This window comes from Mustela lutreola, chromosome 2 (assembly GCF_030435805.1).
Source record: "Mustela lutreola isolate mMusLut2 chromosome 2, mMusLut2.pri, whole genome shotgun sequence".
NCBI classification, from domain to species: domain Eukaryota; kingdom Metazoa; phylum Chordata; class Mammalia; order Carnivora; family Mustelidae; genus Mustela; species Mustela lutreola.
The window spans coordinates 45,569,669-45,587,200 of record NC_081291.1 but is presented as its reverse complement, the minus strand read 5'-3'; the positions used below and the strand labels follow the sequence as shown (position 1 = coordinate 45,587,200).

At 44.4% G+C, this 17,532-nt stretch overlaps 1 protein-coding gene across 1 annotated transcript in view; it reads left to right on the top strand.

The window, feature by feature from the left end:
* The window catches only part of IL5RA (interleukin 5 receptor subunit alpha), a 36,882-nt gene that overhangs the window by 9,493 nt on the left and 9,857 nt on the right, over positions 1-17,532 (top strand). Inside the window, exons 6-9 of the mRNA XM_059161547.1 lie at positions 2,652-2,805; positions 2,880-3,067; positions 5,092-5,237; positions 8,528-8,666. Of these exons, the coding sequence (XP_059017530.1) occupies positions 2,652-2,805; positions 2,880-3,067; positions 5,092-5,237; positions 8,528-8,666 (627 nt within the window). The remainder of the gene's footprint in view (positions 1-2,651; positions 2,806-2,879; positions 3,068-5,091; positions 5,238-8,527; positions 8,667-17,532) is intronic.

Sequence of the window (17,532 nt, the reverse complement as noted above, 5' to 3'; positions counted from 1 at the left end):
CACCCCCTCTTCTGAAGCAGCTTTTTCTTCCCTCAGAGACTTTGCTTTCTTGGATTCCCCTCTGCTTACTTTTCTGAATCCTTCCCATACCTCAAAGCCCAAATCAAAATGCACCTCCTTTATAAAGCCCTTTTATTTTTCATCCTATACACCGAAGAAGGCTCTTCCTCCTCCAAACCCAATCATGGGCTGTGTTACTCATTTGGCACATATGCCTCTATCTTTCACAAATTAATAGCTTTATACACTGCCACCTCTGGATATAAGCCTTGTGGGGGTGGGCAGCAGGGACAGTGTCTCATGCTTTACTGGGCCGGGAGAGCAAGCAATACAACCTTCCAGAAGGAGCGATCCCCCCTGTCCTGTCTATGCCGCTCCGCACACTCTAGGATGTGTCACAGCAAACTGAAGGAAGCTTCTGATGGTTCACAGAAGCCACAACACTGAACAACCCACCGTGAGTAACGAGGATAGACAGAAGCCACTGTCTATACTGTCCTCTGTGGAAAACTGGGGTTTCTAATATGTAGAATCAGTGATACCTGTGATTAAACCCTTGGAAAAACCACACACACACACACACACACACACACACACACACACGGGAAAGAGAGAAGGATCACTGTGTCCCAGGTCATGTGAGTGTTCCTAGTAATAGCTGTCTTGGCCCGTCTGGCCTGCAGGTAATCGTCCAACCATTATCTTGTCACCTCACTAAATGCAATGGCAACACAACCCCTGAGTTGCATCGATGATGGAGAGCAGCACTGTGAACATCTTTCTGTTCACTCTTGAGAACACGCTGCAAAGACCATGGAGCAGCCAATGCACAATGGCCTTGATTCAAGTTCAGAGACTAATCTAAGGTAGACAGACACAAGGTCACAAATACAGACCTCTGTGTGGCTACCTCAGAATCATGTGTCCTCAATTCTAATTATTCTCTGAGCATGTCAATATATGGTGACATGAATGAAAAATTAACCCTCCCTTGAATCAAAATGAATTCATACCAAATAATTACTTGGAAGAGAGGTAGGAGACAGGTAACAGGAGACTCCAAACTATATTTGGGTGTGCAACAGCACACTGAGTGCAAGGCATCCACGTTAAGTCCGTGTACCTTTGTTATATTTGAATATACAGAAAAAACCTATCCGGCAGTGCGTGGTAATAACACAAAGTAGCTAGTGTCCCTTTTGTCCAAATTCTCTGCAGACAAGAGGAGCCTGTTGTCTTCTCTGCTTTGAACTACCCTGGCTGACAGTGATAAATGTGATCACAGAATTGACTTAAACTAAGCTAAAAAGACCCCTTCTATCATTTGAGACTCAATCTAAGGGCTCCCACTTTGATGAGGTCCTCCCTGGCCCTCAGCACAAAGTGTTTTTCCCCTCCTGTGAACAACCACAAGGCCAGTTTCACCACGTGTGTTCAGAAGAGAGCCCTAGTTAACATGGTGACAATGTGGTTTGAAATGGAAACAAGGCTTTCCAGTCAAATCTTCACAAATTCTGGGTGAAGTGAACATAATGCGTTTGGTGAAAAATTGCATGATTCTTTAATATCTTTGCACAGTAAAGCTGACTTCCACAGACTAGTGTGCATAGACTCTCCCAGGGAATGTTTTGTTTTTGTTTTTTAAATATTTTAGACAGAGAGAGACAGAGAGAGATAGCAGCAGATACAGCGAGAGAGCAAGAGCAAGGGTGGGGAGAGGGAGAAGCAGACTCCCCACTGAGCAGGGGGCCTGATGTGGGGTTCCATCCCAGGACCCTGGGATCATAACCTGAGCCAAAGACAAATGCTTAACCCACTGAGCCCCCCGGTGCAGGAGGGAGTATTGTTATTTTTTCGGTGCTGCCAGCACCCACTTCCTTTGGAGCAGCAATCTCTGTTATTCAGGACCCATTTGAGTGCGACCTAATGAATCACATATTTCTAGGATGGAAAGCAGCACTGGAGACCTTTCTTTGCCAACTCTCCTGTTTACAGCTGGAAAATCTGAGGTCCAGAAGAGTGGGCTTCAAGGTATCACAGCTCATTATAGAAAAATGTGGCATTAGGGGCTCCCGGGGGGCTCAGTGGGTTAAGCCCCTGCCTTTAGCTCAGGTCCTGATCTCAGGGTCCTGAGATCAAGCCCCGCATCGGGATCTCTGCTCAGCAGAGAGCCAGCTTCCCCCCTCTCTCTCTGCTTGCCTCTCTGCCTACTTGTGATCTCTGTCAAATAAATAAATAAATAAATAAATAAATAAATAAATAAATAAGTGAATGAGTGAATGAATGAATAAATGAATAAATAAATGAAAAATGTGGCATTAGGATATCAAAGTTCCTGGGCCCCAAGGCCTGAATAACAACCTCTTGCACTGCTCTTAAAGTTTCATACAAATATGAAATCCCACACGCACACCTCCTTAGTCCAAAGTAGCCAGAAAGTTCAATGCCAGAAACTCAGCTTCTGGAATCCTAGCTTCACACCCTCATAAGCTGGCCCTTTGCCAGTAGGTTTCTCTAAATCTTGTGGTAACAATTACTTTTTTTCATGGTAAGATGTTCCCAATCACTACAGTTTCAGAGAAAGGGCAAAATTTAAGAGGTGTTGTGGCAATGTTTTATTCTTATTTTTGACCCTCTTATTGACTATCCAGGGTCTCCTGGAACCTCAATTGTGAATTTAACATGTACTACGACGACCATGTTAAATAACTCTAATCCGTTAAGGCCATACCAAGTTTCTCTTTACTGTACCTGGCTCGTTGGCAAGGATGCCCCTGAGGATACCCAATACTTCTTCTACTATAGGTGAGTACCTATTTTTACTTATGCAAATGCATTTTTTCCTCTCGTCTTAACCACTTATGAGTGTTGCCATTTAGGTATGGTTCCTCGACCGAAGAATGCCAGGAGTACAGGAAAGACACACTGAAGAGAAACATCGCGTGCTGGTTTCCGAGGACGTTTATCAGAAGCCGAGGGAGTGACTTGCTGGCGGTGCACGCTAATGGCTCCAGCCAACGTGCCGCAATCAAGCCTTTAGATCAGCTGTTTGCTCTGCATGCAATTGGTAACGTAGACTCAACTCAGAGCTGAGATAACCAAATCCCAGCATTAGATGGCGTTCTCAAGATCACCTAGTTTGACTAATTTTCCAATACTAAGTGACCATCTGTCCCCTGCCTGACAATCACAGGGACCAGCTTTCTCAGCCTCAGCACCACCGATATTCCTGGTCGGGTAACTGTCTCACAGGAGCTGACCTGTGCCTTGCAGGATTTTGAGCACCATCCTTGGTCTTTACCTACTAGACCAGCATCCTCTCCCACAAGCTGTGACAACAAAATGTCTCCCAGTATTTCTAAATGTCCCACGTAGGACAGAATCTCTACCACATGAGAATCACTGAACCAGGCACGTGAACTCACTGCTGGAGGGAGCAGCCCCTTCTCAGCTCTGACTCGATATTTTTGTCCATTGGTCCTGTGATGGACTGGTACCACCTCCAAATAATTCTCATCTCCATCCCAAGACGGTCTTAGAGCTAGCCAAAGACAGCCAGCTTTCTTATCCTGAGATTTCTCCTCTGCAGGCTTCCCACTCCCAATTCCTCATGCTTTCCTCTTAGGATCCTTTGCCATTCTGGTCTGTCTCCTGCGGGTGATCTGAAAATGCCTTGCTCAACATGTGATTCTCAGATCTGACCATATTAAGGTTTCATTTGCTCTGTTCTCAAAATAGAAATAGTCTCCTTCATCCTAGATACTTGTATTAATGAAACTCATAAGGAGCCTTTCCTGTCAAATTATTACTAACGCTCAAGATTTCGATCGTGGCATATTTACTGGCATGGGCTGTGGAGTCAGGCTGCCTGGGCTTGGATCCTGTCTCCCCTGCTGACTGGCTGAGGGACTGTAGACAAGCTGGTCATTCCTCTGTGCCTCAGTCTTCTCATTAGAAAGAAATGGGAAGAAATTAATACTTCCTGCAAAGTTTCTGTGAGAATTAAGTATGTTAATAACCATACAGTGCTTAGCACAGTGCCTGGTAATTGTACATAATTATAAATATATAAAATATTATTTAAAGGGACAGGATTTATCTAAATCTATATCAAATGAAATAGAACTTCTTTTAAAGAACCATCTCACTAAAGAGGTTATGCAATTCTATTCAATAGTCTATTTCTCAAAGGACCTAAAAATGTCACTTTCCTGAAAACTGGTAATAAAAAATCCCGAGGAGGACCTAGGAAACAATATTAATATGAAAATGGACACAACCTGACACAGACCACAGGAATTCTTTTTCCTGTATGATTTTTATTTCTTTGAGATAAATTCCTCATATTACTAAAAGAAATACATTCTTGATTACATTTTTATCTGCTTAGGGAATGGCAGGTTCTGGAACCAACAGGTCCCATTCTTAGCTTGCCCCTATGATTCATTAATTGTGAGATCTAAGTCACATAACCTAAGAGAAGAATGCTTACTTAGAAATGATTTCCACCCACATCACTACAAGATAATCAAGTGGTAAGTCAGGGAAGAGAACTGTAGAGTTGTAAATTAAGACAAATGTGGTGCAATCCATTCTTTTTATACAAGAGAAAGTTGAAACTTCCCACTCCATCCCCCAAACAAACTTGAAAGAAGGCAAACAAAACAAAATGAAACAAAACTGAAGCTCAGAATGAGGAAATTACTAGCCAGGGTCACACACCTGGCTCAGCAGAGGCAGGGCTCAGGGGAAAGCTCCAGAGCAATTTTTCTCCAGGATGAGGTTGACTCAGTCTGGTCCTGCAGGAGAAACAGGGATAGCGAGGTGGATCTTGCAGTGAGCTGAAGGGGAAAGGGACCCCACCATTCAATGGCATTTGGAATAGGAATCCTTTAAGATTCCAGTAGAAATCTCTTCAGCACTACAACATAGGAGTCATCAGTGAGCCACTGGGGTCTTTGGGCTTGGGGGTCAGTCAGCTAAATCCCGAGGGTAGGTACTTGAGAGGATTGTATCTTAGAAATGCCTTGAGGAGTATGAGTGGATTGAATTTATCAGCCCAGACCACTGACCTTTCATTCTCTAACCTAGATCGAATTAATCCTCCCGTGAATGTCACAGCAGAGATTGAAGGAAACTATCTTTCTATTCAGTGGGAGAAACCCATTTCTGCCTTTCCAATTCACTGCTTTGAATATGAAGTGAAGATTTACAATGCAAGGAAAAATTATTTTCAGGTAATTCTTTAGATTATTCCAGTATTTGATGATCGCATTCTCTTAGAAACATTTTTAAAATTCTATTCAGTGACAGCTGTGCTTATAACTTGGAACTAACTACAGCAAAGGTAACTTGCATCTACGCAAGTTTTGTAAAAATAAACCAAACTTTACTGACATTCTGTGTTGAAAGGACATACTTTGGGTTCAAAATAACATAAAGGATCAGATAACAACTCATGAGCACGACTATTGGTGCAAATATAAAATGTTGCAGCTGCTATGGAAAACAGTATGGCGGTTTCTCAAAAAATCAAAAATAGAATTATTGTGGGATCCAACAATTCCACTTCTTGGTATACATCCAAAACAACAGTAAGCATCTCAAAGAGAAATTTGCACATCCGTGTTCATAGCTGCATTATTCACAGCAGCCAAAAGGAGGAAACAACTCGAGTGTCCACTTACCGGTGATGAACGGATCAATAAAATGTGGTCTATCCGTACAATGCACTATTGTCCGACCTTAAAAAGGAAGGGGATTCAGACACATACTACAACCTGGATGAACCTTGGAGGACACAGTGTTAAGTGAAATAAACCAGTCACAACAAGACCAATATTATAGGACCGCACTTACAGGAGATACCAAGGGTAGTCAAATGCAGAGAGACAGAAAGTAGAATGGTGGTTTCTAAGAGCTGGGAGGAGGGGGGGCGTGGGGGCTGTTTTTCATGAGTAGAGTTTCGGTATCAGAGGGTCCAAGAGTGCTGGAAATGGTTGCACAACAAGGTGAATGTACTCACTGCCAGAGTTAAGATGGTAAATATTATGTTTTCTGTCTTCACTGCAACTGAAATATACTTGTTAGCACTAAGGAACAAAAAGTTGAAGGGACAAAGAACTGAGAAGCCGGCCAGAGTTGAGGAAGCATCAGCTCTGGGTCAAGCCTTATTATGCTAATTTATTCCATCTTCCCAGTAACTCCATTAAGTCACCCTCATTCCCATTACATAGGAAAGTGAGGCCAAGAGATTAAGCCCCTTGGCCCAAAGTTACTCAACTGGCAAAGCTTAAGGAAGTTAGGATTACTGCTGGCCTCTTACTGATAGTAGGCAGAGCAAATTCCACTCCACCCAATTTAATTCAGCCAATACTTAGGAATTGGTTTCTGTGTGGGAAGTAAAAGATAAGGAAGATAGTGTCTCTGCCATCAAAGGGCCTAGTTTAGCAGGCACAGGGGGTAGGCCAAGCAACCCCCTACTGAGGGCCAATTGGGCAAAATCAGAAAAGGGGAGTAGAAACATGCATGGTGAGCAGAGGAGACCCACTTCTGTAACCAGCACTTCCCAAAATACCTATGCTGAAAGACTGGCCTTCTTTTTTTAAAAAATTTTCTACTCTAATTTCTAATTTTTCATTAGAATTCTAACTCAATTTCCAATTGTTCTTTTGTAAAATACAGTAAAAAGGAAAGGCTAGAAAAATCAAATATACCCAGAGAGAAGCCCAGCAAGCATGGGCTTGGATGTTGGGGCCATGTCAAATTGCTACAACAGCTTTGAAGCTGTCCTCTCAATTTCTGTGTTTCCCTCACTGAGGCTCAGAAATAAATAGCTCCTGGCCCCCAGCAGTCTGCCAAGTGCTCTTGGAGTGGCAGGGGGTCTAGGCAGAAGGCATAAGAGAGCGAGGCTCCTTCAGCCAAGTGGCCATAACTGAGTCGGTCTGGACATAAAGCCAACCTTGGGATAATAAGTCTAGATCCTACACTGGGACCTTTCCCAGAATGACTGAGATTTAAAAGGAAAAAAAAAAAAAAAAAAAAAGGAGTGTTTCTCCTTTTAATACCACTGCCAGAGGCACTGAAAGCTACTCTAGAATTCAATTCAGTACAGAACTGTGACTGCATCTGCAAAATCAAAGAATAATATTGGTAGCAGCATGAAAGATAGACACGTGTGGAGGGGGCATGTGGACAGGCTCGTGGGGTTAGTGGTTCTGGCAACGGGCCAAGCCGAAGATCACTGAAGACGTCAGGCAGTGGTCATGGGGTAGGGGAGCAAGGGGGGCACACCCAGAAGAACGCATGATGCAGGTGTTGGGGATACATCTCTGGTGTGGGGCCTACAGGATTAGCTGAATGGTGTGGGCACTGAGCAGTAGAGAGATCGGAGAAAGGCTCATTTGTGAGAAAATAGCTTCACTGTCACACTAGAGACGTTGGCCCAGATATCCTGTGGCAAACTAGCATTTACTGAGCACCTATTATTGTATTCAACTAACCAAATTGCTGTTTTTGCTCATCAAAGATGGGTTGAATATTCATAGTTTTCATAGGATTCGACCCAGTACGTTCTTAAACTTGGAATTACAAAGGTACTTCCATTTAGTTCAATAATTCATGCTTGGGTGGTGTTATTCCCATTTTATGGATGAGAAAAGAGAGGCTCAGGTCAAGGAATTTGCCTTGCAGGTAGTTTGGAGTAAAGGGTTCAAACTCAGCCCTTCCTAGATTCAAGGACTCTGCTCTTTTCTCTTCTCTATCACGGTGCCCACCCGATGGCTTCAGTTTGAGACATTCCTACACATTGGGGAATGGCAAACAACTTCTTCTTCTTCTTTTTTTTTTTGGTAAATGGCCAGATATATTAGGCTTAGCAAGCTGTATGGTTTCTATCACTATTACTCAGCTCTACCACTGGGGAACAGAAGCAGCCATAGTAAACATATGTAAACAAATAGGCACGGGTGTGTTCCAGTAAAGCTTTACCTGTGGATACTGAAAGTTCAGTTTCATGTGTCATGAGGTCTCTTTTGATATTTTTCAATCATTGAGAGTTACAGTAACCATCGATAACTTATAGGCCCTACAAAAAGAGGCAGCAGGCCGGATGGGCCCACACACTGTGGTTTGCTGATGCTTGCTGAAAAGCATGGAAATCAAGTGATACTGTCTAGTAATATGACTGCAGAATATGGTGGGACAAGATGAGGGGGGATTATGCGTTCTATTGGCCACTCCAGTCTGTTCATCAGGAAACATCACTAGACCCCCACAAATCATCTAGATGTTACCATTGACTTTTTCTTTATTTTGGTTACAAGATCGCTTACCCCAAAGGGTAGCTGCCCACACATTCAAACTGGAACTTTCTAGAATAAACGAATCAGTGCCCGTCCTATTGATTTTCAATGGATCAGGTAACAGTGAGACATGTCACTTAGGTACAACCTTCTATTCTGATAACTGACATAACTTAAATTACATGTCCAGAGATTCTTATAATGCTATTTTTTCCCCCATTTAGACAGAAAAAATGACAACGAATACATTCATCTCGATAACTGATGATATTTCTAAGTATTCCATTCAAGTGAGAGCAGCAGTGAGCTCTGTGTGCAGACAGACGGGGTTATGGAGTGAGTGGAGCCAAACAGTATATGTGGGTGAGTCTCTTGTTTATTTTAAAGCGAGCGACCTTCCTCATGGTTAACACTGATAATCCTGGAAAGTGTACACATTCATTCATGGACCCAAATGCCTCCTCTTCCATCAGCCTACTGCCCTTTTGACGGCTGCCGTGCTCACTCGGCTTCAGACAGCGATCCCATAACCTGCAGGTGTGGCCTTGCACCTTCAAGACAGAAAATCCACAGGCCTGTTTGTCATTTCCTGGGTGTACTGGGTTTCCGTACATGTTCTATGGCAAAGTAGACAGTCAGAAAGCGGCTAACCTAACTCTTGTGTGTGCTGCCACTAGGCAGCCTGAGGACATGGACTTCCGTGGCTCAGTGTTGCATGAGATCAATGAGAACACAGAACAGTGGAGGGAACACGGGAGTCGTACCCAGGTGGCAGGAACGTAACACCCAGCTGTGGTATGTGATGACTGCATACCCTTGGAAAAAGTCCCCTCTGACTTCGCTTGGGTTCCCCGGACAAAACACATAATGTCCACCTCACTGCCTCACGGGGTACCGTGAAATAAAAAACAATGATCACAGGTGACATTTATGGATGGCTGTTTGCCAAACACGGCTCTATGCTCGACGCCCATTACCTCCGTGAATCTTACCAACAAACCTATTTTGCAGATGAGAAAGTAGCTTTGCAAGTTTGGGCAATTTGCTTAACTCTGTATGCCCAGTGAGTGGTAGATATGAAGTGGCAGAGCTGCCTGCGGAAGGCCACGGGGTGACAGGACTATGGCAAGACACAAAGTGCTGAACAAATTAAACAATTTTGAGATCCTGGGAGCTAACTGTGTGGCTATGGCTGGTCAAGCATGTGAATGTTATTTCTCACTCATCCTATGGGGTATTCATTGATCATGTGAAGAGTGTACTTAAGGAGAGCTTTCTTTCAGGCCCGTTGTAAAATTTTACATTTAAGTCATTCACTTAGGCTAATGGGTGGGTCTTCAGGAAATTCGTGGGCAGTGACCCATTAGATTATGTGGGTGTGAGTCCGATTAGACATGCATCAGGTAGATTTCCACAGAAGGTTGGGTGAGGTGAGAAAAGGCTGAAGACCTGCAGAGGGACTATGAGTCTGCAGGGGGGCTGGCCGTGCAGAGTTGCAGAGTTTGCAAAAAGGAATGGCACCCCCTAGAGTTGTGTGACAAACAGTCAGCACAGCCTTAAGGGGTGGCCCCCATATTCCCCCACTGGAACTCAGAGGAGCAGCACAAGTCTTCCTGGGAAGAGGGACAAGAAAGAAGGATAAAAGGAACAAAGATCGGGCAAAGTGCACCTACTTCCCAACTGTGCCAAGGCCAGTCTTCCCACTGTCTTCTCCTCCCTGGGCTGATGCCCCCACCTGGCCACACAGACCCAGCACACACACAACCTCCCTCCACACTGCTTCTTCTGCACAATGTCAATTCACTTTGCTTGCCAAGAGCAAAAGAGAACATTAATCAGTCCCAGGAAATTTTTAACAAGATTATTCCTTTTATCAAATGCCTGTGATAGAAGCTTAATTTTCATTACTTATATTTGGTCACTTTTTTTTTAAGTCTACGTTATTCCCCAAGGGCACAAAACTCATTGGCTCTGAATTATTGATATTTCTGAGTGTCTCCCGAACATTACTGCACAGAGAGCTTCAGAGATTTTTTCCATGCTGCCCAAGGACATCAAACCAACACAGCAGAAACCAAGATGAGAACCCTGGCTAAGACGCTGGTTCTGCTTTCTGCATGTTTGAATCGTGAAGTTCAGGTCAGTGTTGACCATAGACAGTTTAGAACTTACAGAGCAAAAGCGACAGATCAGGAAATCTGGGTTTCAGCCGTGACTCTGTCAATGTCTAGTTCTCTGACTCAAACGTTTGATGGCAGAAGATAACACCTCACCAGCCAAGGGATTGGGGCTGGCTTCATGCGCTGTGCTGAGAGGGATTCTCAGGCTACATGTAGGTCTTAGGAGTGCCAATCTCTTGTCACCCTGGCAGGGTACAGAGTGGTGATGAGCGAGCCTGGGTTTGCCACCCCTGACTAGTGACCTGTGCCTAACCTCGCTGGGTCCCAGTTCCCAGTTCCTTCACTTCAAAATGTGCAAGCTGCACCCCAAGATTATTCTGCACGCCCTCAGCCCACCACAGAAGTGCTGAGAGTGAAATTGTGATCCATAATGAGAATTTATTTTAAGCTTGTTTTTAATTTATTATTCACTCTCCACTTTAGAGCTTTCCTCCCATTATTATTTCCCAAATAACAGCTTCCTAGTTCAGAACTAGCTTCATTATAATTCCCCCCCAGGTATACCTCACTGCCATTATCTATGGCAAATCCCATTTCATTTACTGCCACCCTTTTCATAAGATGAGCTGATTAATATCACCACTCACCTTACAAATCCATCGTTTCTGGAATTTACTCGCCTGCTCAGTTTAGGATCATTAGTGAATTTAATCAATGCAGACTTTCCATTTTTATCAAGATGATTAATAAACATACTAGGAAGTCCGGGCTCCTCTGGGACATGTTGCAGGGCTCTTCTTTACCCCCTTGAGGATGCAACCATAATTCCGCTCAGCTTGCAGTCTATCAGGCAATTTTGTCGCTCCATTCATTTCCTTCAGACACCTTCCTCCTCTCCCACCTTGTATATATGGCGCCCTGGAGCCCTCTCCTTCCATTTCCACTCTGCAGCCCCACTCAAATACCACCTCGTTCTCCAGTATTATTAAGTCCATCTCCTTTCATATAAGCAAATGGAGACCCAGAGATCTTAAATAAATCAGTAGTTCTCAAACAGCCCAGAAGTGGCTATTAATAGCTAATTTTCTCGAATAGGTGACATAGTCATCCATTGGCAAAATGGAATAGATTTGCTTCACTCATGAACCCATGATAGCCCAAGGTTATTCAATAGTGAGACCCAGGAAGGCTAAGTTTTGACAGTGAGAGAATCCGGCAGGCAAGTGTCTGGAACCTTGGCCCTACATGGGCCCTCCTGTGCTAGGATTTCCAACACATAAAACATGTTTGTTTTCAAATGGAAATAGCAGTTGGTTTTGTTTTATCAACACTGGTTATCAACTGCCCTTCCTCGACTGGCCTCTGCATCTTATCTTAAGAGCTAACTTCCTAATTTTCACTCCTCTTTCTCCTTTTCAAATCTTTCTTAACTTCCGGATTCTTCTGTTCCCCTATTATCTCTGCTGTCTCCTGTTTACCTAAACCTCTGCTCTCCTGACCCTGGTCCTATGAAGCCTTCCATTTGCTTCAGTCCCTCATCTCTCTCCTTCTCCCCACTCCATGAACCTCGCACACCATGCATGAGAAAAGCAGTTATGAAAACCAAATGCCCTACAGCTGTACCCTTCCCTTTGGAAAAGAGAGTATTGGTTATGTGAGCCTACCCTGCACGCCTTTCCTGCCTTGTCACTGGTCAGGCTCAGTCTTTCAGAGACCTTATCAGAGATGGGTCTTAACCGCAATCACAGGCATGGCCCTCCCAACCAGCGATTGGGTTTGCCCCGACTTCACTGAAGGCCCTATCTGAAGGCCACCAGCTAGGTCACAGGTACAAAAATAAAAACAAAACCAGAAGCAAAAAAAACAACCCCCCCCCCAAAAAAAAAAAAAAACACCTTTTAATTTAAAGATTTCTTTAGGCTTGAGATATGTAGCATTTGTACCTCTAGGAGTAGAGAAAAATGTTCCCGCCATCCTCTGCTGCCTTCGTAGGCATCTCTTTCCACAAGACACTTTAGAGGAAATCCGGGCCTTAGCTCTCCCGTCACAGTTTGGGGCAGCGGTGGGGGGACTGGTTCTTAGAGCTACGGGACCCAGCCTAGAGCCTGTAAGGACTTAAGGAAAGTAGGGGGAAGAAGAATATCAGGGATGTGTTTAAACATTTGGGTTGAGATGAAAGTAAGGTCCCCACAGGCAACTCTTGTGGACTTTGAGAGGCTGTGAATTTGTGAGGAAACACATGCATTGGCCCGGGTCACCCGGACTCAGAAGCCAAGGGCGGCAGGTCCTGCAGCCTCACCCTGGACACCTCCTACGCTCTCTCCTCCTTTATTTTCTGCTTTGTCACCACATACTTTCTTTTTAAATTCTCTCACTGTGGTAGAACAGAGAGAAAACGAGCAAATGAAAACAGGAAGGGCAAACGTGGCAGAGGTCCCAAATTCAGTTTCCCTAGGTCTTCAAAAAGAATTCTGCAAGTGAAAAGGCTTTCATTGGGGCGCCTGGGTGGCTCAGTGGATTAAGCCGCTGCCTTCGGCTCAGGTCATGATCTCAGTGTCCTGGGATCGAGCCCCGCATCGGGCTCTTTGCTCAGCGGGAGCCTGCTTCCTCCTCTCTCTCTGCCTGACTCTCCACCTACTTGTGATCTTTCTCTCTGTCAAATAAATTAATAAAATCTTTAAAAAAAAAAAAAAAAAAAAAAAAAAAAAAAAAGAAAAGGCTTTCATGAGGAAGGAGATGAACGCTGACAAAACTGGTCTAAAAAAATAAAAAGAGGTGACCTGATAACCTGAAAAGCCCACTTGGGCTTGCCTGAGGCTGAGGGAACTTGTGGGGATTCTGGGTTTTCTTTGCAAATGGGGGATTTCAGGTTGGTGAACATGGTAGTCAGGTCAGTCAACTGTGTCCTCAGATCCAGGTTCTTGTGGTTTCAAAGGCTGGTTAGTGCCTGGCAGGCCCACTGTTTGCTCTCAGCAGCGGGGGCGGGAGGGGGTAAAGGGGTGGGGGTTTGGCAGGGTGGGGGTGGGGACCATCTCACCCTTATGTGGTCCTCGTAGCCTGACGGAGGGAAGTGGACTAGCAGACTAGCTAGAGGGAAGATGCCAGACTCAGTTTCCAACTGTCAGGAACAGGGTATTCTACTGTGTTTTCTGGCATGGCCACCTCTAGTGGTGCCCACGCCGGCCTTCCACACATGATTTCTACCCCACGAAGGGCCTTGCAGGTGGGACAACAGCTCAGAGGAAGCAAGGACTATTGTTGAACCAGGCACCATGCTAGGCCTATTCATCTATGTGATCTTGTGTATCTTCACAAACAAAAAATTTCCTTAATTACGTAGATTTATAGATTATGTGAAAAAAAGTTGCAGAGAAGTTAAGGAAATGCCTGAAGTGACAAAGCAAGAAAGTGGTAAACCTGGGTCTGGAACCAAGCCATAGGACTGGTTCCTCACCCTGTTCTTTCCATCATGCTTTCACATCCCAGAGGTCATGGTGCCAGACAGGGAAATAGAGGCAGGAAGATGGGCAGTGGGAGCCAGGGTTTGTGAAAGGGTGACATTCTGCCAGCTTATGATCAAGTTGTCAGTAATCTCATTTTAACACAGACCCTTGAGGATTCAGACCCTCCATGCCTTGTGTTCCTGTTTCCCTAGTATCTTGATGATTTGGTGCATTCCTTTCCCCTCCAGGTCTGAGTTTATTACTCTGCATTCTCAGGATTCTGACAGCCCTTGAATTTTGGTCTTGCTTTGATGATTTAGGGAAACCCTCTTGATTCTTCCGTTCTGACACAATGTGTTTAACTGCAATTATAATAACAAATATTTATTTAGCACCTATTATGTACTAACACTGGCCTGACAAATTTACCCACTCACTCAGTCCTTATCCCCATTTTACCAAATAGACAATGGTAACTGGAGAGGTCACCTGTTCAAGGTCACCTCCGTGGTGAATAACAACCAAGCCAACATCTCTTTACTCCCTTGTTTCTTTCTTTCTTTCTTTTTTTTAAAAATTAATTTGTGTGTGTGTCCAAAAGTCACTGTTTATGCACCACACCCAGTGCTCCATGCAACACGTGCCCTCCATAATACCCACCACCAGGCTTGCCCAACACCCCTCCCCCCTCCCCTCCAAAACCCTCAGTTTGTTTCTCAGGGTCCACAGTCTCTCATGGTTTGTCTCCCCCTCCGATTTCCCCCCAACTCACTTCTCCTCTCCTTCTCCCAGTGTCCTCTGTGCTATTCCTTACGCTCCACAAGTAAGCGAAACCATGTGATAATTGACTGTCTCTGCTTGACTTATGTCACTGCCTTGTTTCTTATTTTTATGCAATGACCACAGCCTTTCAAGGGTGCTTGCTAGCAGGCTAATGGAAGGCCCAGGAGACTCTTAGGGAACAAAGTGCTGGGTTGCCTGGGAGTGCTATGTAGGAAATCCTGCAGAGGCCAACAAAAAAACAAGTTCTCTTGTCTACTTCCTCACGTCTAGCCCTGCGAGGCCTAATGAGCAGTCCTGCAGCCATCTCTCCAGTGAATCCTGAACACACTGGTGCACGTGCATGTACAGTCTTCATTTCCTCTCCATACTTCAGTCTACTTGAGCCCCATTTCCAGATAGGAGCACAGGGCACGTTTTGTCTATCTTGCTCTGGACCCTGGGCCACCCTACATTTTGTCCACTGAGGCTGCATTTACTGCCCTCTTTTTTCTCCCAAAACCAGGTAAAACCCACAGCCCACTTGAGAGCTGCCTCAAAAAGCTCATCCACATAAAAGGGTTACTTCTGACTTGTGCTTGCGATGGGAGCCTCTGACCTGGTTTGGGGTGCTGCTCACCGAAGATGCCACAGCCTCCCCTTGCAACGAGAGGCAAACTATGGGCAGCTTTATGGGCAGAGGCAGGCATAGCCTCTCCGTGACCTGGCACCTGCTGGTGCTGCCTGCCTTGTACCAGCACCTGCTGGTTCTATGAACACAGACCAGGGCTGCTTCATTGGAAGAGTCCCATCTATTTGCTAATTAGCTCTTTTCCCTTGAAACCTATTTTTAAGTCTGAAGTCAGATTCAAAATCAATATGGAAGCGCTGAGAGCCACACTTGTGTGGAAAATTTAAGGTGGAGCAGCTTCCACACTGAATTGACCCTCCTCGGAGTTATTAGCCTGAACGCATAGATGACAGACTTCTGCACCAAGAGGGGCCACAGCATCAGGAGGGAAGTGATCTGACGAAGATCCAGAAATAGCCAGATGCAGGTGAAGGCGTTAAGTTGGTTGGGTGCCTAGGTTTATCTTCTCTCCCTTGGCTGCCACCATCACATTCCCTCCCCCTTTCCATGCAACATCCTACCCCCACCCCTCACACTGCCAAGTCACAGAACAGAATTTTCAGCAGCTGGCTTGTTCTCAAGGTAAAATGGTGAGATGTCAAAAATGATAATGGAGGTCATCAGAAACCAGACAGCTGAGTTCCCAAATGCTGTAGGTTGACAATGTCAGAAGAGCATCCAGGAATGAGGTGGAGGGTCTGGAGGGCTTCTCTCCTTAGAAGGACCGATGGTGTGACTTCCTCTTTCTAAAACATCTCTGCATAACTAAATAGCAGGGCCTGTCAATTTCTTGAAAAGAAACATCTGTGGCTTCCGTTTTAGGGTAGGAAAGCCATTCTCCTTGAGTCAGAGAAAAGATTCAAGTTATCTGGAAATCCTTTTTCTTGAGAAAATATCTAAGGCCAGAGACCCCAAAATTCAAATTAATGATATATTCAGGGATCTCCCAACTTTTCGGTAGTGAAATTTTTACCACTTTGACCCAAAGGACATATGTACTACCCTTGGGACCTGTTCCCATTTTTTCTACCTTCAGTAAAATCAGAGTCGATGCTAACTTTAATTCACTCATTTATGTAACAGACTCGAGACTTTCACATTAAAAAATTAAACAGTAGATAATCCACAAGTAATTTCCTTTCGGCAGTGAGTATGTGAAAGCTTTTCCTTGTACTAATTTTACCTGCCTGCTTATGTTTCCTTCACAATAACACTGACCTTGGCTCTATTCTCTGGGGGTGAGCTCTGTTCTCACTTGGTGGTAGGGGAATCTTTCTAAAGAGCATCAGGAACACTGCAGAAGCCAGGCCAGGAGAAACGACTCATTTGCCAACTCCCTCCAGGCAGCGACCATGACTTTGCTTCCCACATAGCAACTTACATGCATCAATAACTTTTTTTGATTGAATGAAATAAAATCAGTTGTCTCTGTATTTTTGCTAATTCAGTGAAAAACTTTTATCAAAGTGAGAGCCAAAGTGACTAGGTGGAGTGGTTTAACTGAAAAGATTTTTGTAATCATGGTCAGAAGTGAACGGTACGATTATCAGCGCTCGATGCATCTGACTATGAGGTATTTCACAATTGGAGACACAAATCGGACCAAGTGTGTGGCCCTGATAATATTTACAACACAGCTCTTTCTTTCTGTGGGACTCAAACTTTACCTGTTAAGCCTACTTACAAACCAGATAAGTTTTTTCTGCTGACATAACCCTTGCTAAATTTATTTTCCATATGTGGAAATGGAGTCTGGAGTTTCTGAATGAACTTATTAACATTCTTGAATAATGGTTAAGAGCATGGAATGGTGGGTTTCAGAAAGGGGGAAATGAAGCAGGAAAATCCCTTATTCAGGACATCAGACTGAGAAATAAAGCTAGATGGCACTTGACGGTATTAGTTCATTCCAGGTGTTCTTTCCATCAGCTATGAGCCAGCACAATAAAAACGAGGCTTCACGGGATGCTCGGTTACAACCCAGAAACTGAGTATTACTCCTAAAACCTTTCAGTATCTGTGGCACTTGGGAAAATAAAAGTTTTGCCTCCTTGAGTATCTGGTTTTTATCATTTCACAAAGTATGATTAATGCCTCTTTGTAAAATAATAGATATAAATGCCTAAAACTTGGGGCGCCTGGGTGGCTCAGTCAGTTAAGCATCTGATTCTCTCTTTCAGCTCAGGTCATGACCTCTGGGTTCTGAGATCGAGCCCCACATCAGGCTCTATGCTGGGTGTAGAGTCCACTGGCAATTCTCTCTCTCCCTCTCCCCC